Consider the following 27,387-nt stretch of genomic DNA (forward strand, 5'->3'; position numbering starts at 1 on the left):
AACCAAACTGTGCAGATAAGCAAAACTATTTGATAAAACATTGTTGATAGCCCAGCACAAGACATGTTATACTGTTATTTATTAATCAAAGAACCAGAGCCTGATCCAGCTTCATTTGCCTTCTCTCGATCAAGATTTTCATTTTCATAATTAGTGGGAAACCTGCTGCTGAGAATTTTGACCATAACAGCTCCTGAAATTATCCCAAATACCTGTAGGTGCACCATAAAGTGGCCATGTGTTGAACAGCTGTGGCAGCTCCCCCTGCCCGATCTCTTCCACCCTCCCAGGATCAGTCATGTCCACTGACAGCTGTATTCTTCACAGTCAACACCTTCATGTTCATGGCCTCCAACAGCCAAGTCCTTAACTGTGAACACCAACAGACACTGAAGCTGAAGAGCAGAATTAAGTACAAAAACTTATAGACGGTAACTTATCGACTTAGAGGTCCTGTGGTCCACCAAAACGTTTATTTGACTTGTCAGTAGAAATTAGCTTTGCTCAATAGTAACGTTACCAGCTCTTGACCAGGATATGTATTGTGATCCACTGAAAATCCCTCCTGGGTGCTGTCCCAGTCACCCTCACCTTCTTTACCAATTTATTCAAAACAGCTCCAGACTCCAGCCGCTGACTTTTTCTATGAGAAACAGCTGTCTGTTTTCAAATCCATTCAGTCCTAAACTGAAGTCCTAAGAAAACTACACGAAATGGCACTTTTAAAATATGTCACTCAAACTCAAAAAGAAGCAAAATTTCACTTTTGTGTTTGATAAAGTTCTCAGTATCTACACAAGCAAACCAGCGCATAGACATTTTTGTGTTTCAGTGGATGAATGAACATGTGGGAATCTTTAAACTGAGCCGTGTTGAACTCACTGTAGCTGTTCTCCTCTGTTAGGCCACACAGGGCGTCTCCTCCAGTCGCTCTGCTTCACCAGTATGTCCTTCCTGCTACTCCACATCATCTATCAGATTACCATCCACAGCCTCGTGGCCGGGAACTCCATCGCCTCCAACTTCAACTGTGAGTACACTGCAGCCATTGTAGTAAACGCTCTAAGAGTAGCGACATTTGTTCTGTATACAGAAATTAAAAAAAAATCCCTCACGGGTCAAGAATCCAAGAAGCAGGAATGGAGTTTATTGATTGAGTGGTCTTCTGTTGTTCTTGCCTTCTGGAAACATTTAAAAAAGACATGCAGGAAGCACCTTATTCGTTTTTAGAAAAGGGGATAGACTAATAAAGATGAATTATGGTAAACCCTTTAAAATCATTTTCTGCCAAAGTGTGAGTCAAGGCAGAGGTATGTGACCGTTGCAGTTTGTTTCTTTGCACGATTACATGAAAACTAGCAAGGTGGAGTTTATGAAACTTGGTAGAGCGGTGGAGTATGGGTAAAAGTAGAGCTCATTAATTTCTGGTGTAGATCTGGATAGGGCAGAGGTCGGCAGCTTACCTCTGGGTTAAGACGTTGGCACTGGCAGAGCATTTAAGGGTATTTTTCTATAAAATCATATTTTTATTGGATCAAATGTATTTTGCAGGGAACTTATTGCCTTGGTTGTATTCACTGGGAAATCAAATATGGTAAACAAAAACACCATCTTTTTCTAACCTGTAAGAGCTTAACCCTGGTTTACACTTGTGTGGGTAACCTAATGGTAGATTTGGCTTAATTTGGTCATGTTGCACTTTGATTATTTACCCTGTAAATATTTCTTTTCTGAGAAAATACCGTGTTTTAAATCATGCGCGTTGAAAAAATGTCCAGCCTGCTTTAAAAATGCAAATTACCTGCATTACTTTCAAATAATTTGAATTTAATAAGCCTAAGATGTCAAGTTGAATCAAATGTTTGTATCTGAAGAGTTTTTATGGCCTCAGTCGCAGGCCCAGAGAACATAAAGCCGTTCTCTCTGATCAATCATGGACTTTTTTCATTCCCACATAGCAAAAATAGCTCCAGTGTCTGATTACACCTTTTAAAGAGGTGTACACATACGAGCTGTGATGTAGCCTCTGTGCTCCTGCAGCTGCACGTAGCTGCTGGAGTTATTGCGTACAGCAGAAATATAAATGAGGCTAAACCTGACTGTAAAGACATTAACCATGATTTACTTGCACAGAACGGATGTTTTTTGGGGGGTGGGAAAAACCAGATAAGGCGGATTCTCTTCCTGTTCATGACCGACTATGTGCACACGGGTGTCCCATCAGTCTCACGTGCCCTTGTATACCTGCACTCTGACCAGCCCCTGATGCAAGGTCACAAAGTTGTATATCGCCAGAGAAAGTTGTAGCTTTTTCACAGCCTGAGGCAAGATTTCCATCCAAAACACTAAGTGAAGACATGCACCATTTGCAGGAGAGAGCACACTTCACTCTGAATAGTAATTGAGTTGTTTTTTTTTGAGATACCTTCATTCTTATTGCATTTTGTCACATCATGAAGATTTATGGATCCGACACATTCCTCAGTGTAATTAGCTTCTTTGTGCCATATGGCAATGCAGAGAAAAAGGATCCTTGGTGCCAGTAAAGCAAACATTGTAAGTTCCTGACTCAGTGTTGGGAAGGTGTTAATAGCTGGCTTTGGGTTTCTCATGAAACTCTGTATCAAACTGTAAAATATGAACGTGTCTAGACGGGACAGACCCTGACCTTATGTTATAATGACTTGTTCTCTCTAATGGAAGCGGCTCAGTTTTCTCCGCCGCAAAACGGCCAACTCACAAGGTAGAACGAACCTTATCGCCTCAGGCAAAAACACACGGCACCTCTCAGAGAGGGTAGACTAAATATTCTGTCAAGGAAGTCCTTATTCCTAAAGTCTCAGGGGCTCCAGTTTTTTGGCAGATCAAACCCTGGAGTGACACCATAAATTCTGTCCAGTTATTTTATATAAATTTGTATTTTTCATTCAGTGGAAGCACTTTGAAATGCATGCTTTGAAAGTGCTATACAAATAAACTTTCATTATTATTATTTTGTGTAAAAAATGAAACAATCCAGTAAAAACAGTGAAAACAGCAACTTTCTCTCTAGCCAGAGCAAGTTGTGTGACAGTAAATGTCAAGGATTTGCTGTGTAAAAGGCAGATTGTGTGCTAGGACTTGAGAAACAGGAGTGAACTTAAAAATCAGCTTTAATGCTGTTAGCTCACAATAATACAAAAGTCCAAACATCTGCATAGCAGAAGCTGGGTATCTGAATGCCAGGGATCTTTAGGAAAACAGGCTATGGAGACACACAGCCATGAGGGACGACAATACAAAGGACAAGAGAAGACTCAGACGATATATGCATACAACAGATAATGTGGGGAGAGATAACAGGTGCGAGGACAGCTGTAACTAATCCAGAACCTGAGACAAAGGAAGTAAAACATCACACAAGACACAGAGAAAAACAATAACTAAAATAAAACAGGAAGAGATAACGGCAACAGAGATTAAGCATGACACGGAAATAGAAGGGAGGCGGGAATACCAGGAAATTCAAGGAATTAAATATGAAACAAATTCTAACCAAGAACAACCTAAATTTGAAACTGAAATCGGAGAACATGAATAAACAGACACCAACCAGGAAATGTTGTTATAAGAAAAATACAAAACGCAAAACACATGATTCGTATCTCCAAAAGAATCAAGAACCCATAAACCCAAAACCCTGCGGCCAAGACCCAGAGTCCATGATACAAAAAACTGTAGCGTAACCAGCCAGATGTTAAAGTTTCTGTAGCCCAAACCTTCTGCTGTAACGCAAGAAATACAGATTATTGCAGTAAAGAACACAAATACATGACTTTTTAGAAATCAGCTGCATTTTAACTGACAACCTATTCACTCACATAGCAGATTAACTCAAGACAAATAAGATACACTTTAGCTTTGACATCCAGAGTTAGCGTGACTAAATTCTGGAAGAGATGTATGAATCACAAGAGAAAGAAAAGAGTCCAGTGAAAAACATTTTACTGAATGAATATCAAATTGGTAGCACAATGTAAAAACCCACAGATATGTAACATGCAGAAAAACACAATGACCAGCTTTAAATAATAAGTCTGTATATATTCATTTTTATATATTTTTGATTATAATAAATCAAGTCAAAGTGAACTTCCGTCGATTTATTAATTTAATTCCGCTTATCCAGCTCGGATTCACGGGATCTTGAGTCTGTCCCAGCTTCTAAAAAAGGACACGAGGCTAGGTACCCCCTAGACAGGTCGCCTATCTGTCGCAGGGCCAACAGAGAGACAGAAAACCATTCACGTTTTAGCCAAGACATGATAGTCTTTGTGGGAGGAAGCTGGAGTACCCGGAGAGACGGGCAAATTACACAGAAAGACCTCAGCTGACCCACGACCTTCTTGGTGGTTAGTTGAACTGGTTCTGCTATCAAATATTGTGTGTGCAGCTTAGCATGTTCTAGTTTTTATCTGTTTGCTAGCCCATTGTTACTCAGACACTATTAATAACACATTAGTGAAACACTGCTATTCTAGTTGACATGTTCCTTAATGAGTGCTCGGACTGTTTTATTCTGACTCGGTCCATATCCTGTCTCTAAATGCTCGTGCGTTGCCGTCGGACATTGTGGAGCCTTTTTAAAAAAGAAATTAAAATAAATATTTGTCAGTGGGTTTTAAGAATCCTGCTTTCAGTTCGAAGAAGTAGTGGATGTTGACACACTGAGGAAGTCAGAAAGTGCTTGGACTGGGCAGCACATTGTTTGTTTTGTAGATCTTTGAGATTAGCTGAAAGTAAGAAAGTAAAGGATATCAGACTTAATTGTTAAGACTGATTTAAATCAATAGAGGCTGTCAATTCAAATAGATACCCTTGATAATTGTTTGAGCAGGAACAGTAGATATATTAAAACAAAAAGCCCACCCCCCCTTTTGTTCCTCCAGCAGTGCAAAAAATAATAAAAAATAAATAAATAATTTGGTGTACATGACTTACTGTCCTCCCTTGAATGCACACCACTCCTGGTATTTTAAACATGCTTAGTATGGATTCTTGCTATCTAAAGTCAGGCTATTTATGCTTTGCCTTATCTCACACTGGAATTTCAGTAAAAACCACACTGAGTAGATCAAAAACATCCTTGTATCGTGTCAAAACAACATTTCGCAGCACACTTCTTTTAAACAATCTGCACCCAATCTTGCACAATATGCAAACCGATGATTTTGATTCACTGTGATGATTTGTATACATGTTGTTGGCTTTTCCACTTCCTGAAGTTAATGTCAGCCTGTTGATATTGATATTTTAATGTTATTTCTATACAACAGGAAGTTAGGCATTACTCTTTGTCTTCTCATTCTGCCGCCTGAGAAATAGCCTTATCTCAGATTTTCTATATCTGGCATTTAGCCTCCTTGACACCCATTTCCTTTTGGCAGTCGAGTATAAACAAGGAGTCCTCCTTCGCAGTTAGGTGGTTATCCTCTCCCCGGATAACTTCATATAATTTCCTCCGTTCACCGCAGCCAAATACGCCATTAGAGCAGTAAGCTGAGTATGAGTATGAATGAGAAAACCTTTCCAAAAAAGCTGACACCTCCAGCTGTTGGAGCAGGTCAGCGACTGGTCACCAGATGAGTCCGGGGACGCCTTCCTTTGGAGTCATCCGTCATTCCTGCATGCTGACTCGACATTGCATTTACAAACAGTTGAAAACATTTGTATTCCAGATGGGTGGAGTTCAATACATTGCAGATCTAAATTGCCAGTTTGCGACTAAAAAAAACAAGCTCCACTCACTTCCATATACTTTCCTTTGATTGTTTAAACTTTATGGTAGTTTTTAGCAGCAATCTGGTCACTAAGGAGCTTTTTTAAGTATAATAAAGGATTTGTGCATTCAATTTGTCTGATGGCAGTAGACATTTGTTCAGTCTGTAAGGGCTAAGCAGCCTAAAAAAACACGGCTGTGTAGCAGTGGTCTTTGTAAAGCCCCATTGTTATTCCCTTTTGTATCCACACATGTCTTTCCTGCTGTTTCCTTAATGTGCAACACTTACTAAACTCTCAGATTGTCTGATATAATTATGATGTGCTGAAATGTCGATTGTGCTTATCACCATCCTCTGTGGAAAAGGGGCAGCTGGCATTAGGTCCCAGAGATAGAAGCGAGAGTGCAAAGAAATGCAGCACTGAGAGGTTAACAGCCCAGCAAGTACAATGGGTGTTTTATGGTGTTCGCATAAAGTGTGAGGACAGGTATTTTTGGTGCCCAGCTGGGGTGAAATGTGGCCTCGCCTCAGCAGGCAGAAAGTCTCTCTTCTAGAAGAATCCGTGCTGAGTTCAGTCTGCACTAGAAAGTATTCCTAAGACATCCTATGCATCAGACTGGCCTTGCTTTACCTCTGACATTCCTCGAGCATGATCTCACACACAGGATGGATTTCCTCTTACATCTGTAGGTTTGGTTTTGGGGGTGGGTTGAAGTTGCATGTTGCAAACTGACTGCATTTGCTTAATGCATCACTGGGTTTCTATTTTAAGATTTAAACAGGGCATTAAGTAATCTATGAACTCTATCAAGCTCTGTGGGTGATTTTTAAGAATTAGGACAACATGAGTGGAGCTTATCTCCTACTGTGCAAGTTTCTGGCACTCCCCTCTTTCCTGACCACTTAAGCTACTTGTAAATGACACAAACAGCAAAGCAGCGAGCAAAAGCAAAAGAACAAAAGGTGCATAGAAGAGCTGGTGCTAGAGATGTTTTAATATTCACTGAAACTGCTGCTCAAAATCTCTAAAGTCTAATTTTGCTTATGTCATTTTGATTGGAGTTTTCACTGTTGTTTAATCTCATGATTAAAGCTGGCGTGAGTAATTCTGGACCTTTGGAGGAAAAAAAAAGATTCCAAAGGAAAACACAGCCACGATAAACCGTTGGCTTGTAGGTTTGTTATGGTTACTAACAAATCCAGTGGACACAGACCAACAAGTTGTTGGATTTATGTTTCAGGTCAGTGGAATTTGCAGATTTTAAACTCAGGTTTGGTGCTTTTACTCCAAATAAAGACATGTGTGTCTTTAGCTTTTAACGTTGATGTTTGGCTCTCTGCTTTCTGCTCTTCTGAGCTTGTGTGACACAGTTTTATGCAAGTTACTGAGAATCAGAGCCGTACTGCTGTGTGGAAACGTGGCTGAAAGCTGATGAGAGCTACACAGAATCTTTTTTTACAGCAAATTGAACAAATACTATGTTTAGCTTTGCTCTCAGCGTGCAAATAGATTGTTTGGTGTTTCAATTCTCTGCTCCACACATGATAAAATGGTTGCTAGTCACTGGTAAATTGCAGTGTTGCTTAGTACCACAGAGACAATAATTACTAATTTCCTTTTGTTCTTTTGGGTGTTTAGCTATTACTGAATGAGTCATTCACACAACCTAGTTTGTTTCCTCCATCAGTGAGCTCTTTTAGATGGGAGAAACTGAGTGGAAGTGGACTGATGAGTCTTAAACAGCGTTTGATGTCAGGGTATGTCATGTAGCCCCCTCCTTTCACAGATGTGTGTATGTTTGTTTTCTTTCTTTCCTTTTTACTTTGTAAATTTCTTAATAACTGTCGTGATTTATTTATTTTTGATTAACAGGAAGACATTTTATTTAAAGAAAAATATATATTTATATAAGCCTCTCGCCCTAAGACAACTGGGATAGGCTACAGCCCAGTTTGATCACTGATGAAAGATAATTGTACTTACTTGTTTTGCTCAATGTAGTAAATGTGTAACAAGAATTGCTGTGAAAAAAATGTCTGTGTTCAGTTTTTTTAGCTTGACAAGCTGGCAGTAGCTGGCTTGCACAGCGGAGACACGGCAGATAAGATGAAGATGAAGTGTTTTATCTGCTTTATCTGTGTTGAGCTAAATTCAGTTCAGCATATAATTACTACCAATAGACACAACAGATAGACTACTGATACGTCATTTAGTTGAGTCACACTGACGTTGTGTTTTCTGTGGCAGTAGAACAAAGGCCGAATGAGTGCTGTTCTTTCGTTCTCCCGAGCTCATGAATTGAATACCTGGAAATCTCCTTGTGGGTGTTGGAGTGATGGTCAGGAACACTTCAACCAATGCAAAGTGTGGAAACGAGGCTTTGGTTTTTATTTTCTTGTTTATACATGAAGGTTACACGAGCACCGCGAACGATCCTCTGTATGAAATTAAAAGATGAGCTGATGCTATCACTGGATACATTAATAGAAATGGTTTCTTTCTAATTATTCAGTTTTATTTTTGTTTAATTTGTTTCTTGATCAACCAACTTCCTAATTGTTTCTAATGACTGTGATCTAACAATTATTAACTTTAAAGGTGCTTTTCTTTGCCACACCTCACCTGTACTCACTAAATTACTTCATATATTTGTGTGCAGGTTCCTCATGGGAGAAATCCATAAGACAAATTGGCTTTGAAAGGTAAGATAAGATTTAAACTAATAATGAGTTATAAATAATAATGATGCTAATAATAATAATAATTCCACTCATCGGTTCTGCCTGCACTTGTGCTACAAAATGATTTCAGTTCATGTGCTGAAAGTGGAAAATAGTGGCACAGTCTACAGAGTGGATATGGATACTTTATTTATATTTTATAGCACAAAAACACGAGTGAGCGAGAGCGAAAATCAAAATTAATGTAAAGAGTAGTGTAACAAATTACTTGCTCTGGGAGTAATTAAGTAGCGCACTGCATTACTTTTAAGAAAAGTGTTCTGTGTTATATGTGTAATAATTACTGAATTACTTACTAAAATTATTTATGTAGCAAATAAAAAATAACAATAAACAATAATATGTATGATCAGTTAGTTTGGATACTGTTACATGCAGGGACGTAAAGCAGGGACACAGACATTGAGCATTTTGTCCAAGTGCCAACCTGACCCAAATGCACTGCTTTTTAGAGAAATAAAAGACCTTAGAGTCGAGTCTGAGCAGGGAATCAAGCAGTCTGCACCAACTAAAGATGAGACACTATGGACTGAGCGGTCTGCAGACACAGTGTGTGCAGTCAAAACATTATAATTTTGTGTGGAAAAAAATTAGGTGAAATAAGATTTTTTAAAAAGTAGAATTTAGAAAATAAACTATTGTATAATGTGATAAACTAAATAACAAAATATACCTTATAAAATAACTATACAAAAAAAGGGGTCACCTGAAAATCATTAAAAACAAACTAAAACGAAATATTTGTACGAAATGAAAACAAAATCAAAATAAACTAATTCAGTTTTGAAATTGAAACCCTGCTGAGCGATGATAACACATAAATAGTACAACTGTGGTTGCAATAATAATGCAGTTTTAAGGAAATATCTTTAAAAATAAATTATTTTAAAATTCACATTTTCGCTTCACCTTTTTGTATCACCGCTCTGTTTGCAGGAGGTGGCACCGACCGTGCAAAGTGTCTTAAATATAGCAGCCCCACAATAACATTAAACATCACTTATTACTGTAGCTGCAGTGGCTCGTCATGTGCCCAGCTTCATAAAAGCTCCAAACCTGTCCCTGTGTGGATTCTTGTTGAACGCTAAACCCACTTATGTTTGACAGTGGGTTGACAGGCCTATTTTTCAAAGCTTTTGCTGTTGTGTCTGCCTCCCCCCCACACACACATGATCATATTAGATGTGGTTTCCTGAGTACGGGAATGTCCTAACTCAGCCACGTCCTTTTTTCCAGTACTCAACATCCTTCATACTGTAAGTGGCGGAAGTAGAGCCATAAACATTTCATCCCATATGCATTTACCTGTTTGTGTCGAGGGTCATATACAGTATATGAGCAGTGATTACAGTTGGCTTTGGTGCATTTTAATGCCTAAATGGACCTGAGCTCAGATGTATCCAAGCCTGAAAACGATTCACAGCTGTTGTGTGACTTTCTCAGTCATGCTGAGTGTTCAGTTTACTCAGGATTGACCTTTGCAGATCCTTCATAAATACCAAACATTTATATACAGGGCATATTTTATTTGGTCTATATTTAAAGTTTTTCACTGAGGTGGCGTGACTAATTCCAGCTGTAGCTTGGACCAGTGAGGACAGGTCCGAACACTACTGATGTTTTTGTGATTCCCTCATACGATAACTATGGGAAAAGTGGGAGTCACTGAAGTTACTGGCTCAGCCCCGTTTGGCTCTGATGGTTTCCATCTCTTTCATCCGTGTGAGGATGCGCGAAGCTTCACAACAATGAAGCAAATGGAAACAGGCGTCCTTGAGCAGATTAAACTCCACAACAGAAGCCAGAGGCGCATCTATTTATCGGTGTGTCCGTTTTTCCATCAAGATGATTAGCACTCTGGTTTCAACTTGTTAACTTTTATAAGCTTTATATAAGCTCAAGACCAGAATCCAGAATGACACTGGCTGTTTTTTTCTCTTTTTTTTTTTTAAATTACAAGTATTTGGTCTGCTTTTTCTCTGCAGCCTGAGCCGCAGAATCACCAGTATGGTGTGTTTATTGTAAACTGTTTAATTACTCTTGGAGCCCAGCATGAAATGTAAAGAAAACACTTTAGTGGCCAAACACAGGATGGAGCGCTATTGCTGTAAAACCAAAATAGAAATTGGTTTGGATGATAAAAGAGAGTTTTAAAGCTTTTTAAAACCTGTTAGCCATTTCAGGGACAATTTTTATTTGATTTAATAGAACATGCAATCATGACACCTCATAAAATGCGTCCTTGGGCAGCATAAATGCATCTCTCTGGATTATTTGAAGTCTGAGATTACTGCAGCAGTCATGGCAACTGTCCGCCACCAGTGTTCAGCTTCCTGTTTGAACAAACCTTTTTGTATTTAATTAGACGTGAGCGGACTAATCAAATAACAAATGTTGCAAAGGCAGTGTTTGTTCACAGCGCTATAACTACAAGAGTTTAAACAGCGTCATGTTTTAATATATCAGTAATAAAAACCCCGAGCTGTCTTCGTGTAAATATGATTTGTTTATTAAGTGTTGTCAAGAGAATTCAGACAGATGGACAAACATCTCAAAATGATCCCTTATTTAGTCCTTACTTTTCTTACTCCATGCAGATGAAAGAGAAAAGAAATAGGGCTAATTACGCCAGCTGCCTCCGTACGAACAAAGGATGCAGTTTTTAGGGAAGTAAACATGTTTTTCACAGTTTAGTTAAAAACAGAAAATAACGCTCTCGCTCTCTCATGGCCTTTTTGTTTGAATGGAATTTAACTCGTTAACAGCAATATGTTTAAAGCCCGATTTCATTAAAGAGGGTGGTACTGCATATAAAATCTGAGCACAACACATATTAAAAGAGCACTTGAGTAAGGGAAAAATACAGATTCCCATGCGTTCATGTGAACAGGTGGTGTTTTGCTTCAGTAATACCTGTTCTCGTGATTCTCAGTGCAGCTCCTGTCTGCCTGAAACGGATTAGAATGAATTAATAACTTTTCTTTATTTTAGTTTTAAAAAGTCAGAGATACAGAGGGACATGTGACGTGAACTCAGCCAAGTTCAAACACAGGGCAGCACCTGTTTATGGGCCAAAGTAAACTAAACAAGCGACCAGGAGTCCCTGGATTTCTCAGAAAAACTGCTTCATATTAGACCTCATTGTCCACGGGCAGTTAAGCCTGTTTTATCTTGTCCCAATTTCAATCCTTTATGTGTTATTGGCCTGCAAGATTCCTCCAAATCACCAGCATCTGTGTCCCATCTTTTGTCTGTTTGTCCCCAGCGTGAGAGGTGCAGATGCGGGGAATGGCATCCGAGTGTTCATCCCCGATATCGGCATGTTTATGGTCGGCTTGGGCATCTGGCTGCTGTGTCGCAGTCTGGTCCAGAAGAGGCCGCCTGAGGACATGGCACAGTACAATGAAGACTTCCAATCAGAGGAACAGGTAGGTTTCATTTGAGCTGAAATGAAGTCCGTCTGTCTGGATGGTTTGAAAAGTTCTTTTAATTTTGTTGTTGTTCATTGTAATATTTTCTTACTCCATGAAAAACTCCACACAATTAAGATATTCACGGTGGGTGGAAAAACAAAGTATTGGTCGGTTTCACGCAGAAAGAGAAAGGAATGGAGAGCAGTCTACTAATTGACTTATTGTTTCCTGTCCTGTTTGAAATAAAAAGTGAAGGGAGGTGTGGGTTAAAGTGTGGATTTCATAAAAAAAACAATAAATCATTTAGGAAGCTGAGTACAAGCAGATTTTTGTGCCTAAAACAAAGAATAAAAGTGTCTTGAAGAGAATAATGTCTCAGTCTAGTCGGAGGAACTTTCAGTTGGCCGTAAACTCCTATGTAAACATTTTCACACAAACTGATTACAGACTTCAGCGCTGAGGAAAGAAAAAGTTGTTCATTGTATGCTGTCAAAATTATTGCTATAAGTATATGAAAGGAGACTAAAAAGTTCACAAATCTGTTCATTATAAATACAAAAACCTGAGCTTGTTTAAATCGCACAGCTACTGGCATCCCCTCTCTGAAAACCTGTGTGCGCATTCGTGATTTCACCATGGACCTCCAACTCATACAGAGAGCGAATCTCAAATTCAAAGTGACCTGACATTTATGTTGAGAAACATAGCTGCTGAAGAGAACTGCATCTTTTCTAGACCTTAAAAAAAGAACCACATTTAAAACAAAATAATAATAAAATATTTGTGTTTTTAATGACCATCTAAACTAAATTCACCTTGTTACAAACAATCAAATTCAATTTTACTTCAGTTCAGTTTTATTTATGTGGCACCAAATTAAAATGATAGTTCCTCGAAGGCGCTAAAATAGCCTCTTGTATAGGGCTCTTCAAGTCCTAACCTGAGCTCTATAAGCTGTAAGCAGCAGAACTCAAGTAAACTTCCCCGTGAGCGTTGGTGACTTGGACAACATCCCCCGTCTCCTGGCAAGTCCTCCCTTCTCTTTATGACTTGTGTTAATTAAATCCACATTCACTTTCACTTCCACTGTGCTGCTCTGGTTGGCACAGATGGCATGGCCGCTTTATTACTGAGAAACACCAGAATTAATCTACAGCGCCTGTATAGCGTTCTGTTATAAGAGGATTTTCCGCCTGCTTCTTTCTTTGCCTAGCACTTTATGTGTTGAAGTGAGTGGCCTGCTTGCTATGATGTTTCTCTTTTACAGAATCTTAGGGAAGTCAGGGACACATAATTGCTTAGATTCAGCAGCCAAGGAAGATCTGACTGGATTAGATGTCAAGCCAACATGTAGTTCCAGAGGAAAACATCTGCTAAGGCTTTCAAGCATATATGCTCTGATATGTTGTGTTACATGCTAACCGTGCTGACAGACCCTCGCAGGAACACACGTGACACACTTTACTTTTTTAGTATTAGTAGAGATTACCTGTAAGAAAATGTTTTCAGCACCATGGAGAGCTCTGACCTCCGAGCTGCACCCGTATGTGCACCTTAAATGTGTCGCTGTTATCTCCTCCCAAGGAGGAAGACGAGAAGCTAAGCCTGGAGGACAACGTCCTGTTGGAGGAAGACTATGAAGCAGGGTACGAGGCTGAGGAGGACGAGGAAGATGATGTGCTGGAGGATGAAGAGGAGGAGGAAGAGGAGGAGGAAGAGGAGGCAAAAGAGAGCACAAAGATGAAGATTCTGCGGATGGTGGCAGAAGTTGCTTCCAAAGTGAAGGAGATCATCGGGAATTTGATAACCACTGCAGGAAAAGTGGTGATCACCATCTTGTTGTGCATAACAGGTGAGGAAATCTTTTCTGTTTGTGGGGCAAATAAATAGTTTCAGATTATCATGAAACATACAGTCTGTTTGCTTATGTGTTCAAGTTGGGCACCTTACATTAACTTGAATGATGTTTGCTTTACAATTCCACCAGTTTTTGCTCCTCCAGCTAAGAGCAGCCGGGGTTTTTGAACACTTTTGAGTTTAAAACATTTTTCTGTTTAAACTTGTCTCAGTGGCTTTTAATCAGGGCCGCTTTGTAGACATTTAAATGGGGGGATTTGTGACAATCAGAAAATTCTACTCTGATTTTTTTAATGATTTTTGACTGTAAACACCAGTCTTTTTTGTGGAGGAGATGCAGTTCCCAAGCTGTGAAGAAAACTGTATGAGAAATATCAGAGGGAGTCAGTTTTTTTCTATAATTAGCACAAGATCCCCCAGCGCATATACTCTGATTTAATCTTAAGTAGTTATGTTTACAGTGATTGAGGATTGCCAGGAAAGGGGGGGGGGGTTCTTAATCTGTCCTAATATACTGAAAACAGATTTTCAATGATGATTTATAATTATTTTCTTTGTTCTGTTGAAGTATGAGGGGTAGGTGCTGAAAAATATCTTAATGAGAAAGAAAGAAAGAAATGACCTACTTCCAGTCATCGTATTAGCAACGTGTATTTAGCGTGAGTCTGCTGGCTTTAATTTCAGACCGGTGCTCATAAAACCTGTTTTTCCACAGTTTCCCATGTGTTGTTGAACTCACCTTGAATAAAGTGTTTTTAAAACAGTAACTACATAGCTATGACATTGTGATAACGAAAACAAGTGTGATGCAAGGAATTTAGAGGAATTTAGATTTAAAATCTCATAATCCCTGAAAAAACAAGGCAGAAAAACCCCTCACCTTCATTCAAGACTTTAGAGAAAAGAAAACACTGAATAAATGATTCATTAATTCTCATATAAAAAAAATATTGCGACTTCAGACCACTTTAACTACTGCTCAGTCATGCCTAATTTAAAATCACTAGTTAACCTGACATACATGTCTCTGGACTGTGAGAGGAAGTTGGAGGAAGCCCACACGTGTACAGGGAGGATATCCAAACTCCACACAGAAAGGCCGCAGCTGAGGCTCAAACCAAGAACCTTCTTGCCAACAATGCTAGCCACTGCACTGCACTTTATCACTATTCAGATTTATCTGGTGACAGTATATAATATAAAGTGTATTTGAACTGTAGTTTGACAGCCAAGACGTAAAACTGCATGAATAACTATGTTAAACCATATTTGGAATTATTTCTCAGTCAATATTTAACAGCATTAATGATGTGAAAGTTTTGCCACATTCAACATATTAAAACATTATAAAATTACGGGAACACAATCTGAGGCTCCATGTGGGTTAAGAAAAGGCTTGTATTTATATACCACTCTGGCAGATCTCTGACTGGTTTTCACTGGTTTTATGTTTGCAGGAATCACGCTGCCCTCGTTGACCTCAGCTGTTTACTTCTTCACCTTCCTCTTCCTGTGCACCTGGTGGTCCCTGCGCCGGACCTTGAGCACGCTGATGTTCAGCTGCATGTGTGTTCTGATGGCCATCTTCAGCGCCGGACATCTGATCGTCCTCTACCTCTACCAGTTCCAGTTCTTTCAGGAGTCCGTCTTGACCAATGACGGCTACATCAGGTCAGAAATGTGGAGCTCAGAATTCAGACATTATACTGCTTTAAATTTTTGGCTTTACATCAGACAAACAAGACTTTATATTATTATTGTTTTATTATTTTCCACAATTTAACTCTGTTGGGCAAAACGGATCGCGGATCATTACAAATAATATGCTAACTCTATGTTGTTTGTATTTGTCATTCTCAAAAAATCAACAAAAACCAACAGGCTTTAAAAACTTTTTAAAAAGTCTTTTTTTATTCTCAGATAGGTTAGCGAAAGCAGAGTAATCAGACCTCAGAGGGTTAAACTTGGTCGGTGCACTTGACTTTCACTCGGCACACAAAAGATAAGATAAGATAAGATAAGATAACCTTTATTAGTCCCACACGTGGGAAATTTGTTTTGTCACAGCAGGAAGTGGACAGTGCAAAAGTTATGAGGCAAAAATTAGAATACAATAAGAATAAATACAGTACACAACTGTACAGAATAGAATAAAATAAAATAAAATACTATATACAGTAGAATAAAATAAAATAAATATACAATAAGATAAAAATAGAATACAAATACAAATACTATATACAACTGAGTAAAAATACAAATACAAATACAAAAAAATACAAAAAGGAAAGGAAACCAACTCAGGAACAAACACAAACTGTTGTCCCAACGACACAGTGAAAGTCAAACTGTGGCATTACAATTTGTCTCTCTCCTGTCATTTTGATGAATTGCTGAAATGTATTTCCGTAGTTAAAAACATCACAATCTGATACTAACGCTCTTTTATCATGTGAATATAAATGACGTGTTGACAGGGCTCAGGAGCCAGAGCTCCTTCGACTCAACGAGATTTATTGCGCCCGAGGCAAGTTTGTTTAAACAACAAATATTTACTGTTGTTACAACCTAGAAAGCAATGAAAAGAAAAACTTAGCTGGAGGGTAGCTTCATCAGACTCCTACTCATAGCACATCAGTGTCAAATGCAGAGCTTTTAAGCTACAACCAGTGCTGTTTTATTATGCATGAAAAAGGAGGCAATCAGCTGTCTGTGGCTGCTGCGGTGAAGCGCTGTGGTTGGACTAAAGCCACACTGTTGAACGTCTTGCCAATATATGTTAGTCACAGTTGTTCAATGAGCTGACTTCATAGCAGGCAATCTGTCAGCTCATTGTTTCTATTCTGACAGCTTGGGATGAGAATGATGCTGTTTATTTAATAACAAATGTAGACTTTTAATAAAATATCTGCTATAATTCTCTCTAAACATGTCCTCTATCGACTTCTGCTATTAATTTGACTTTGTTTTCTTCACTGGTGTTAATCAGTCATCTGATTTTAATTGTTTAATTTGGCTAACGAAGACATTCCCTGCTTCTGTTCACTTATCACGGACATTGGAGTTGGGGGTGAAGTTAGGCTCAAAGTGGAGGAGTTTAAGTATCTCTGGATCTTGGAACGGAGAAAGAAAGATTGACAGATGAACCGGTGCAGATGCTGAACCAATCAATCTGAGATGGTTGAGCCATCTGATTAGGATGCATCCTGGATACCTCCTCAGTGAGATGTTTTGGACATGTACAACCGGGAGGAGGCCCCTGGGCAGATCCGGGACATGTGGGAGAGATAATCTTTCTCAGATGGCTTTGAAATACACCAACATCCTCTCAGAAGAGCTGGAGGAGGTGACTACGCCTTAGAATGCTAACTGGACCTCGAGAAGCGAGGGTGGATGAATGGATGCCAATATCATTTTAGTGGAGTACTGCAGCTCAAAAAAAACCTGGAATATCAACAAAAAGTGAATGATTTTACAGTTTGATTTAAAAGCTTTCTTATTTAATACACATGAAGAGAAATATTTCAAACTAATCTTTGGTTTAATTTTGATGAATGATAATTAGAGAATTATGTACAACATTAATTTTGTATTAAAGATAAAAAACAATTGGAGTCCAGCAGCCACAGTAAAGGTAATTTATCACACTAAACTAAAACTAAAAAAAATGCAAATGTGATGCTTAAATTCACTAGTAACTCAGAAAGATCAATTAAAAAATGGCTTTGAATGTAAAGTAGAAAAGCTCTCTAAAGTTGATGTACGCCCACTGCTGCACAGCAGGTCCTTTAACTTATAGTAATGATGCGGTGTCTCACCAGTAGCACTGCAGCTGTCTCTGTGTAGCTGATATCTCAGTGCCCTTGGTGTTGCAGTGTTTTATTGATCTCAGACTTTCTCATTTGAAAGCTGTGCTGCTGTTACAGCTATGTATAGCTGAAACTGCCTCGATAAAGCCCGTGTCCTCTCCGTCCCGCTCCGGCCTCAGATGGCAGATAAGGAAGCGATTACAGTGTCCCACTGACAGGTTTTTCATTAGGAAACAAAGTCATTAGAATGAATGAACCGCTCACCCTCACACCATCTACACAGGGTAATCTCTTTAAATCGTCCAGCTTTAGTGACCGCGCAGTCTGAGTGTGTGATAAATTTGAGGGGTCATCACATCCCTCTAGTATGCTTTAGTTTACCTTTACGTCTTAGGTTGTCTAAAAATCCTTAAATTTAAGAGAATACTTGTTGTTATTGGTCCCCTGAAATACTTAATTAAATGCTGGGTATTGGAAAGTAAAATACTCAAAGGTGAGTGTAGGCTCTCGCCTCCAGAAATCTTTTAAATGAGACATAAAAGGAAAAGAATCACTGCCGTTAACACGTCACTGAGGAAGTAATGTTGTGAAGGCCAAAATTAGACACACATTTTAAGGGTGATTGGCATAAAACTGTTGAGAACTCGATGCCCTATGTACAAAGCATAAAAAAGCACTCTTTACTTTATAAATCCCCTATTTTATATTTAGTTTGTGTTTTATGGGGGGAGGGTTCCCAAACTGTGGTCTTCTCATTTCGGAAATAAAGAAGGCCCTAATTTGTCTGTCTGAGGGCCAGCATTTGGAAAGGTTGTCACTGTTCCGATTCTTATTTCACAAACAGACTGTCTGTTTCATCATTTGCCGTCTACTCACACGTTCATGTTGACTTTCCACATCACTGAAGTATTTCTGTCTGCTGCTGTGTAAAAACTGAGGCATGATCTCCTCTGCTCTGGCCTGTTTAGTTCGCACTTCAGGTCGTCAGAGGGAAACTATTGGCCCATATATACGTGTAGCCTCGATTTGACAATAGACCACCTCAGTGCCTGTCCTAATTGTCCCTGCTGACAATGACTCGGCCTTGCTGTGGACCTGGTGCTGAGTGAGACTGTTGAGAGTCCTGGCTTCCACTTCACTTCCTGCCTCACCGCCTTAAAGTGGAAGTCCCCTGTCATGTGACTAACCGGCCTTCCCCAGTTGTAACAAGAAACTGTTCAGGAAATGTGCTGGGTTCTGGGGGTCGTTCGCTCCTCGACATGGCATGAAAGACAAGACTCTGGAGGCTTCTAAATCTGAGTGTTTGTCACTGGAATACGTCAGTGCAGTTCCTGAGTAGATGACCTTTATTCTGCTCAGAAGGAAAAGGAGTGAAACATATGACATCCTTTGTTTTATGAACACATTTTTAGCCTGGCTGCATTGTACAGAATCCAGGGTTAGAGAGTTTCTTGCCAAAATGACCACTAGAAGAGAGTTGCTACCAAAATCAGAAAGTATATTTAGCTTTTTAAAGTTCATTACAGAAGTCGACTGGAAGAAACTGTAACACTGGTTTTATTAAAGTGGATTTATGATGATGTTACAGTGGCCACTTCATCCACTGTCAGAAACAAACTCCTTTAACTCCTCTCCCTTAATCCCACTTTCTTCTGATTGGCTGCTTTTCATCAAAATGTTTGGACAGTGTGTGCGTTTGGCTTCCGTGCTCATAGTGAAACCTGTATACCTGAAGTGAGGAGCAATATTTGCCCTCCGTGAGATCACCATAAGCTAGTTTGATCATCATTGTTTATGTAGTGTCAAATCACAAAAAAACTTGCATAAACCATAAATAACTTGCAGTGTTATAGAAACCCCAACAATCCAGAAATCCCCTGTGAGCAACTTAAAGTGACTGTGAGGAGAGAAAAAACAACAGGCAGCAACAGGCTCAGGAAGGGAGCCCTCTGCCGCAGCAAGTTGGGGGTTGAGGGGAAACAGATGACAGAAAAGGCGATGAACAGGATCAGGATGATCAACAAACAGGATAAATCACTACCTATGGAAGGGCTTGGACGCAGGTTAATAACAAGCAGTAGAGGGAAATAAATGCACTGAGAGTCACAGAGAGAAAGAGAGCATAGAGGAGAAGAGCTCGGTGAATCATTTTACAAGTCCCCCAACAGCCTCAGTCTATGGCAGCATAACTAAGGGCTGTTTCAGGGTCGACTGATCCAGCTCTAAGAACAAGCTTTCAAGTTTTTAGCTTGCGTCTGTGTCCCTGACTCAAACTGAGAGCAGTTTTGACAGTAGTCAGACAGTAGATGAAGGCCCTGCCATAAGTAAGCCTGCACAGAGCGAAATGCTCTGCTGCGATCACATGGCACCATTTATTTTAAATTTCTTTCTGAACTGCCATTCTCCATAATTACCAAGCCTCCAATTAGATTTACCCTAAATACTGTTCCTTTAAATCATTAAACTCTCAACACTGAACTGAACTGGATTTACTCGGAGCATCTGAGCAAAACAGTCCAGACATCCGTCTCCCCAGCAACACATTCCCACACCTTGCGGGAAATCTCCAGGTGAAGCCCGATGAGTTACATAGTCTCTCTCATGTGTTCTGTGCAGTCATCAGAAGATTTAAGCTGTTAAGACCTTTTGTACATTTTTGCTCTCCAGGATACGACTAAAGGAAGCCAGTAAACTCTGTTTGATTTGAATTTGTTTAGTAAAATGTTTCTTTTCATGTATAAACTAAAGAAATTTACAAAGTAAAACATTAGGAGACAAAAAAGCATTATAAAATCGTATTTGTCTGCTGTTTTTACTGCTTAAAAAACCTTTTTTCCATCCTCATAAACCTTTCTGTCTCTTCTCAGTGTGTTTGGCATCTCCCCCATTGTCCAGAGCAACTGCTCCTGCACGTGGAAGCTCACTGTGCACCCGCGGCGTAAGTGGTACCACTTTGTCAGTCCCATCATGCTGCTGATCCTCTATTACACCCTGGCTACTCTCATCCGCCTCTGGCTGCAGGAGCCCATCGACCAGCTGATGGTGAGGACAGAGAGAGCGCACACACGCCTTTTTTTTTTTTAGTCAAAACGTTGTGACATGTTTTGTAAAGCACATCAATAATTTATTGATTTTCATTTATATCGGGTGTTTTTGATTTGAAAGCAGCTCCACAATTGTATTTATGATCTGGCTAAATTTAGATGTTGTGGGTCAGATTTAGTAACAGTCTCCATCAGTCTTCTGTTCTTGAAACTGTACTGCAGGATTTACTAAATCACACTGCCTGTATGACATGTACATTTGCATGAGTTTAATATAATAATCCAAATCGCCAAGACAGCATATCTGCTGTTACAGACAGAGCTGAGTTTAGGTTTTAGTCACGTTCATATACAGAGATTCATGCATGAAAAAAAATTTCAGGGAACATAGAAGCTGCTGCATGTCGTTTCTCAAGACTGTGCACACACAGAACTCTGCAACATCACAACTCAGCTTTCACAGAGTTTGATCCTTTTCCTGTTTCTGTAGCGTTGGATCTGTTACATAAATATTTCAAACAGCTTTTAATGGAACTCAGACAGATGTTCAGTTTTAAATCTTAGCTTTGCAGAACAATATGAGCTACCTGTGCGTTTACTCACTTGTACAGTAACAGTAACTTCATTAGCACATGTTTGGGGCAGAATTTGGCGATCAATAATAAACAGATTTTAGGTTTATATGGCAGGGTGTTTGTGATAAAGCTGCCCCTCTCTGAGTAAACCCTACATCAAATCCTACTACCTGCAGATCGATTTTTTTCAGCTACATCTCATTGATCTGAATTGCTGTGGGGTTTAAGGAGACACGTGTGTCAAAGAGATCCTCATACTGAGATTTTTTTGGTTAATAGATGACTCACTCCCTGTTTTGGTGTGCTCACTTTTGACCTGCTAATTTGGGTCAGTTTGTTGCTGTTGCTCTGCAGTACTCGAATTAAACTGGTGGACAATATCGAAAAAAATCATTATTTCACCAAAAAGCCATCATCAGTGTGATTTTATGTGAAATAACAATCACAGTACATGAAAGTTAGATGAGATTTCTGTACTAATCAAATAAAAGACATCTGCAGCCAAAAATTTCTTTTTCAAGAATTGTATCATCACATTACCACTATACACAAATACACATGGGATATGGGAGGGTCAGTGTTAAAACTTGAACTTTCCTTAATGTTTAAAGGGGCACTGTGGGTTCTTTCTTCTGTTTCCTCTGTGTCTGGAAATCACTATTTTTTTAAAATTACTTTTTCATTTTTACCTACTAGCTCACAAGGGCATTTCAACAACTGGAGCACAAATTTGGATATACAAGAAAATTTGTTTTTAATTTCTCATTTTTGACAAAAGAAAAATCATGCATTTTGGCTTTACATTGTGACACTTTAAATTTGTTGATTTTTTTTATTTTTTTTTTGCTTTATCAGAGCGTAAATGTGTTTTTCAAGCTCCTTGACAATTTCGACTGACTAGTTCCTGTATTTGAAGTTATGAGGGATAAACTAAAAAAAACAAAAAACATAAAAAGAACCCAATTTCCAACCACCCCAGTTTGAAAGCCGGTGACAGTTATTAGGTATAATGTTGCATGGATTAGGTTAATTTGCAAAAGATTTGGTTCTGAAGGATTCAGCAATGAACTTTTCTCAGATGTGACTGCTTTTGAGTAAACACAGCGAGAGAAATACACTGGGTTACAGAGACCAGCTCAATAGAAAGGTTACTTTTTAAAAACGCCTGATGACATTTAGCTATGACTGCCTGATTTCACTCTGTCCAATCAATCCAATATCACGCAAAGCTTGTAGTCAACTCAGTTCATACAATTCTTGACTTCTAGCAACTTCACACAAACTCAAAAATCTGTGACTATTAACACAAAGTTAGACCTAATAAATTATATCTAACTGAACAATAACAGTGTAGAGAAGAAACCTTGGTGGACAAACAGCATGTGCATATTTATGCTGCCCAATTTAAATTAGCTCCTCCTTTGGAAAGTGTGGATTCTGGATGAAAAGCAGATGCAAAAACTGGGTGGGTGTCAGAGACACGGTTTGAATGCAGTACACACAGCCTCCATGACAGCTCCACAGTAAATTCCAGACAGTGAACTGAAATAGATCCAGATTGAATTAAATGGGCAACCAGGTGGCCTTGTGATCAGAGAAACCGTACTGATGGAAGATTTCAGGGCAATCGATCACTGGTGGAATCTGTACACAGCTTAGGTGTTATCTGAGACACTGCTGGTCTAATTTTGACAAAGCATAAAGGGAGGACCGGTTTCAGCGCTACGTTCCTGTTTTACAGAGCTCTGTACGAGAGAAAAATGCAGCTCTTACATAATAACAGAATCCACTGCTCCAAAAATGTTGAATGAATGAAAGATCAGTGTTAAAATCTTTTCTATAGAGTCTGTAATTTCACACTTTTTCTCTTTATCAAGTTTATTCCTCACCTCTGTGAAATTATTTAGTATATTTTAAATGATTGCTTTGGGTTTTTATTGCTAATAATATTTTACAATTTTGTTTCTAACGTCTGGCCACAATAAGCAGCTCTTTAAAACACAAAAGTATCAAATGCACCCAGCACTTAGGTGTCACAGATTTGTTTTTAAGTGTAATCTTTGATTGCGTTGTGAGTTTCACTGCCACTGTACTATCCACTGTACTAGTGGGGAGACAAATCACAGATATGGAAGGAAAAAAGGAAAGGAAGGAAGAAAAAACCCACACTTCACTGACGGAGTATTTTATTTTAACAGTTTTGGTGAACTGACCCTGACTGTATTTTTGCTCTGCTCCCACCACTGAGTTGAAACTAAAGTCCTGAGTGAAATGTTGTGCAATCATATTCAAGAAGACCGCCCCTCCTGAATTCATCCTGCCTTCCTTAACCTCAGAGCTCGAGCTCAGCTCCGTTGTCCTGTAATGGAGTTATAGATTAGTGTTTTTATAGAGAGATCAATACCAGCCTGTAAACTGGTGGGGCTGTATGCATTATTGATCACTTCATAGAGCGGTTTGTGTGTGTGTGTTTACGTGTACGCGTGCGTGGGTCTGTGTGTTTTCACCCACTCTTACACTTTAGATAATAAAAAAATGATTGTGGCTTAAATCAGCAGCGGACAGGTTTGTTCGATGGTGGAGATGCCAGATTATGATGGACTTCATGTTTGCCAGAAAAATAAGGCGGATTATAAATCACTTTACAGGTTGATTTATAGTTTGTCATCTGTGTTTATTCAGCAGCAGTTCATCAAATTCTGAAAGCAGAGTAATGATCCAAAGAAGTGAGACATAAGGAATCTGCTTCAGATGAATTTATAAGGTTTCACACTTAAAAAAAAAATCTTTAAGATCTGTATGATGTCAGACACAAAGTTCAATACACATTGTTTTCTGAGGGGCAGCCAATCAGAAGAAAGTTGTGTTAAAATGAGAGAAGCTAAAACAGCTTGTTCCGGGGAGCAGGAAAGGACCCAGATGCAAGACTTGTAAACTTAAAAAATAACAAAACAAGCCATTTATTAAGGTCAAAAGCAAATAGTGTCAAAATTCAAACAGCTAAAGCCAAAAGCACACAGGACAATAAGCAAAAACACACAAGGATGAAGTAAACAGAAAAAGAACATGATTAAATACACAAAAGAGGTAATTAGAAATTAGAGACACCTTGAGAACTAGACACATGTAAAACCAGTTAAGGTAAGAAGAAACAAAGAAAGAAAAATGGCTACCAAAATAAGGGATTAACATGACAGGGATAAACTGAAACTCAAGGAATTAAATATAATCTATGATCCTAACTACAAACAAAAACTACATTTCAAAGGTAGAAAAAACTAAGACTGGGACTATTATCATAAAGAAGCCAGCCAGTAAATATCTGCTACATAAAAAAACTTAAACAGAAGTCCAACACCATAAACACAAAGTCACGTGACGACTCGCCTGATCAGTAGTGGGCTAAGGACCTTCAGGACCACCTCCAGAGGGGACAGCCCTCCTAGCCTAGTGGGCTAGGCGTATCTTACCTAAGACTCTGCCAGTTGCTTTAGAACTAATGAGTCCTTTTGGATGAGATTAAAACGCTTCAAAAACAATTTAAAAAGTGCAGCTGCCTTTTTTCTGTCATTTAAGACAAACCTGGATGACTGAGAATCCGCACAGACAATTAAGTCTCTTATTTTACCAGCAGTCTTAATAAACTTGGATCTCACTTTCTAGACCTGCTTACAAAACCCCAATGCATCAACACCTACAGAGAGATAATAGAAAGAAATGCATGAAACATTTTCAGAATTAAGAAGTCAAGTGCAAGAATGAATGTTGTTACATAAATATAACAATTTAAAATGTTTCAATAACAAAATGTAGCTCCTTAAATTTGTATACTGCAAACTAACTGAATAAAGTAACTGGTAATATATAAATGAACATCACGCAGTACTGCTTCCTCGTGATGCAGTAAATGATGAGTGGAGAAATAATCAGCTGTGCAAGACAAAATCAAGTCCAGACAAAAAAATATAGACTGTACAATAGTCTTACCTTCTTTATTATTTATTTATTTATTTATTACAAAAATGCAACTGATTTTTGTCTTTAGTGTTCATGGTAGGTGCTGAAAATGAGCTTACCAGCTCCTCTTTAAATAACTTCTTGTGCATTTTTACATCGCGGTGACACTCTCGTCAGGGACGCTAACTCGGTTCATCCAAGTCCTCCTCAGTTTCTTCCCTCACAGACCGTAAAACAGTGTTTTCTAGAAGCAGATTGAAACCATAACTCTTGAGAGTATCATCTCCGTTGCACAACAGCGGAAAGATTCACATCAAACACGAAACTCTCTATCTGTGTTTTTTCAGGATGACAAGGACGATGATGTGTGCGAGGAGGAGGAGCTGGGCAAATCATTTATCTCAGCCAACAGGAAGCGGCTGCTGTGGTGGGGATCACGCCAGGGCACAGACGAGAAAAACGTACGTCAGGGTTAAGACACACGCGGACACAAGCCACTCAAAGTATTGATTATTATCATTATTTTTCTACGATGCCATCCTTTTAAAACAAACCGGATAAAGGTTCAGAAACAGAGAAAAAATAATAATATTTTTTTAACTTTGCAAAAGTTTTTTTAATTGTCAGAACTGATAACAAATGTTGTCCTGAAACACTTTGATTTAGTTTTACGATTTAACAATAAGAGGCAGTCTTAACAAAGCAGAATGGAACAAATCAGTAATATTAAAGTTTCAAATAACAATAAAAACAACTCTATTAAACTCTAACGTCAAGCTGCAGCTGTTGATTGTTTCCTTAAACTTCCATTTGCTTCATCTTCATGATAATCGACTCATCCCTGGAAAGATTTCAGACCAAGACACTTTGCCTCTCTCGCACACGCACGCTTATTGTGACCTTGTTCCTACATCAAGGCCCGTACGCTGTCTCCACCGTTGACCTCCTGAGGTTTAAAAGCTTTCAGGGTGTGCAGACGCAGATGAGTGATGGTCTCGATTTACAGATTAGCAGCACTCGGCTTTGTTCTTGCTTATCAACCACTATAAAGAACACGGAGGCCTTTGACTTCAGCAGCTCATCGATAACACACCTTGCCTTGTATGCTCTTTTTCTCCTCTTAGCTCCTCTCCACCCAGGATGGAATCAGTACAACAGAGGTGCGGGTTGTTCTGGATGTGTCTTAAATCTGTGCATTTTCACCCCTTTTAGTCTTGCTGCAAGAAAGGAAATCGCTGCAAAGTGCTTTTCACACTGCATCCTCATTGAACGGGGTTCCTATAATTTTTACATCCTGATTGGTTCTGTTAATCGAGGGCTTAAGTAAACATTATATATACACATGTTGCTAACCTGATCTGCCTTTATCTTCTCAGTTGAAAAGCTGTGCAAGTATTTCTTAGTTGGAAATGTTGGAAGAGGGAGTACCTGTACAGCTTTTACAATACAAAAATCACAGGAATTATATCTGATGAATATTGATGATATTTAAAGGTTTGGTTCTTATTTTTAGACGCTCTTGAACACCCATTGGTTAAAATTTAGATTGAGGGTACTATTGCCTCCACTTTGAACTGTCCTCCTGTTCATATCAACATTGAATAAACATCTCTCAAATCTTTCAGCATTTATAACAGTGGAACATGAATTAAATTTTGAAAGTCAGAGTGCAAGCGAGTACATTAACAATTATAAATAACAAATGTTTTATGTTGCGTGGTTTGTTTTGTTATAATAGTATCAGTATTGGTCTAAATCTGTTCAAGGTTGAAGACGTCTTAGTACAAAAGTGACTTCTTTATGTGCAACATTTGAGCAAGAGAAACATTGTTTGCAGGAGCACAGAAAAGTCATTTTGCACCAAACTCTTAACTTACAGCATTGTCAGTCTGCTGAGGCCTCACATTGTTTTAGGTAATGATTTTTTTAGACATTGTTTTTGCACAGGAAAAACTTACAGCTAGCATTATGAGGGGAAATTATTACACTAGTACATACGTGCATTTGGCTATTTTTTAAAGAATTTACAGGCCTGTCTGTAGAAACCACAATTTCTCAGATAGAGGACTGATGTTTTGTTTCTAGCTTCTCATATACAGAGGACATAATAACATTTTAAACTTAACAGTAGGCACCTGAAATTTTTGCCTAATTCTATTTAAGAAGTTTTTCTTTCCCATGAAACCTTTTTCAGGCAGATCTGTGATTGTCGGATGGGAATTTTTTTGTTT

The 27,387-nt window shown here is 38.9% G+C and overlaps 1 protein-coding gene across 4 annotated transcripts in view; it reads left to right on the forward strand.

Annotated features, from left to right (window-relative positions):
* Nucleotides 1-27,387, forward strand: part of piezo2b (piezo-type mechanosensitive ion channel component 2b) — a 90,426-nt gene that overhangs the window by 11,114 nt on the left and 51,925 nt on the right. For 3 of the 4 annotated variants that reach the window (XM_013909813.1, XM_013909815.1, XM_013909816.1), the window contains exons 3-10: nucleotides 905-1,030; nucleotides 8,420-8,462; nucleotides 11,767-11,929; nucleotides 13,499-13,766; nucleotides 15,229-15,442; nucleotides 20,448-20,622; nucleotides 25,504-25,617; nucleotides 26,281-26,316. In XM_013909813.1, coding sequence (XP_013765267.1) covers nucleotides 905-1,030; nucleotides 8,420-8,462; nucleotides 11,767-11,929; nucleotides 13,499-13,766; nucleotides 15,229-15,442; nucleotides 20,448-20,622; nucleotides 25,504-25,617; nucleotides 26,281-26,316 — 1,139 coding nt within the window. The remainder of the gene's footprint in view (nucleotides 1-904; nucleotides 1,031-8,419; nucleotides 8,463-11,766; nucleotides 11,930-13,498; nucleotides 13,767-15,228; nucleotides 15,443-20,447; nucleotides 20,623-25,503; nucleotides 25,618-26,280; nucleotides 26,317-27,387) is intronic. The other variant, XM_013909814.1, reaches the window with a different exon arrangement.

Source organism: Pundamilia nyererei, unplaced genomic scaffold (genome assembly GCF_000239375.1).
Source record: "Pundamilia nyererei isolate P.nyererei 1_Seehausen unplaced genomic scaffold, PunNye1.0 scaffold00031, whole genome shotgun sequence".
Lineage (NCBI taxonomy): Eukaryota > Metazoa > Chordata > Actinopteri > Cichliformes > Cichlidae > Pundamilia > Pundamilia nyererei.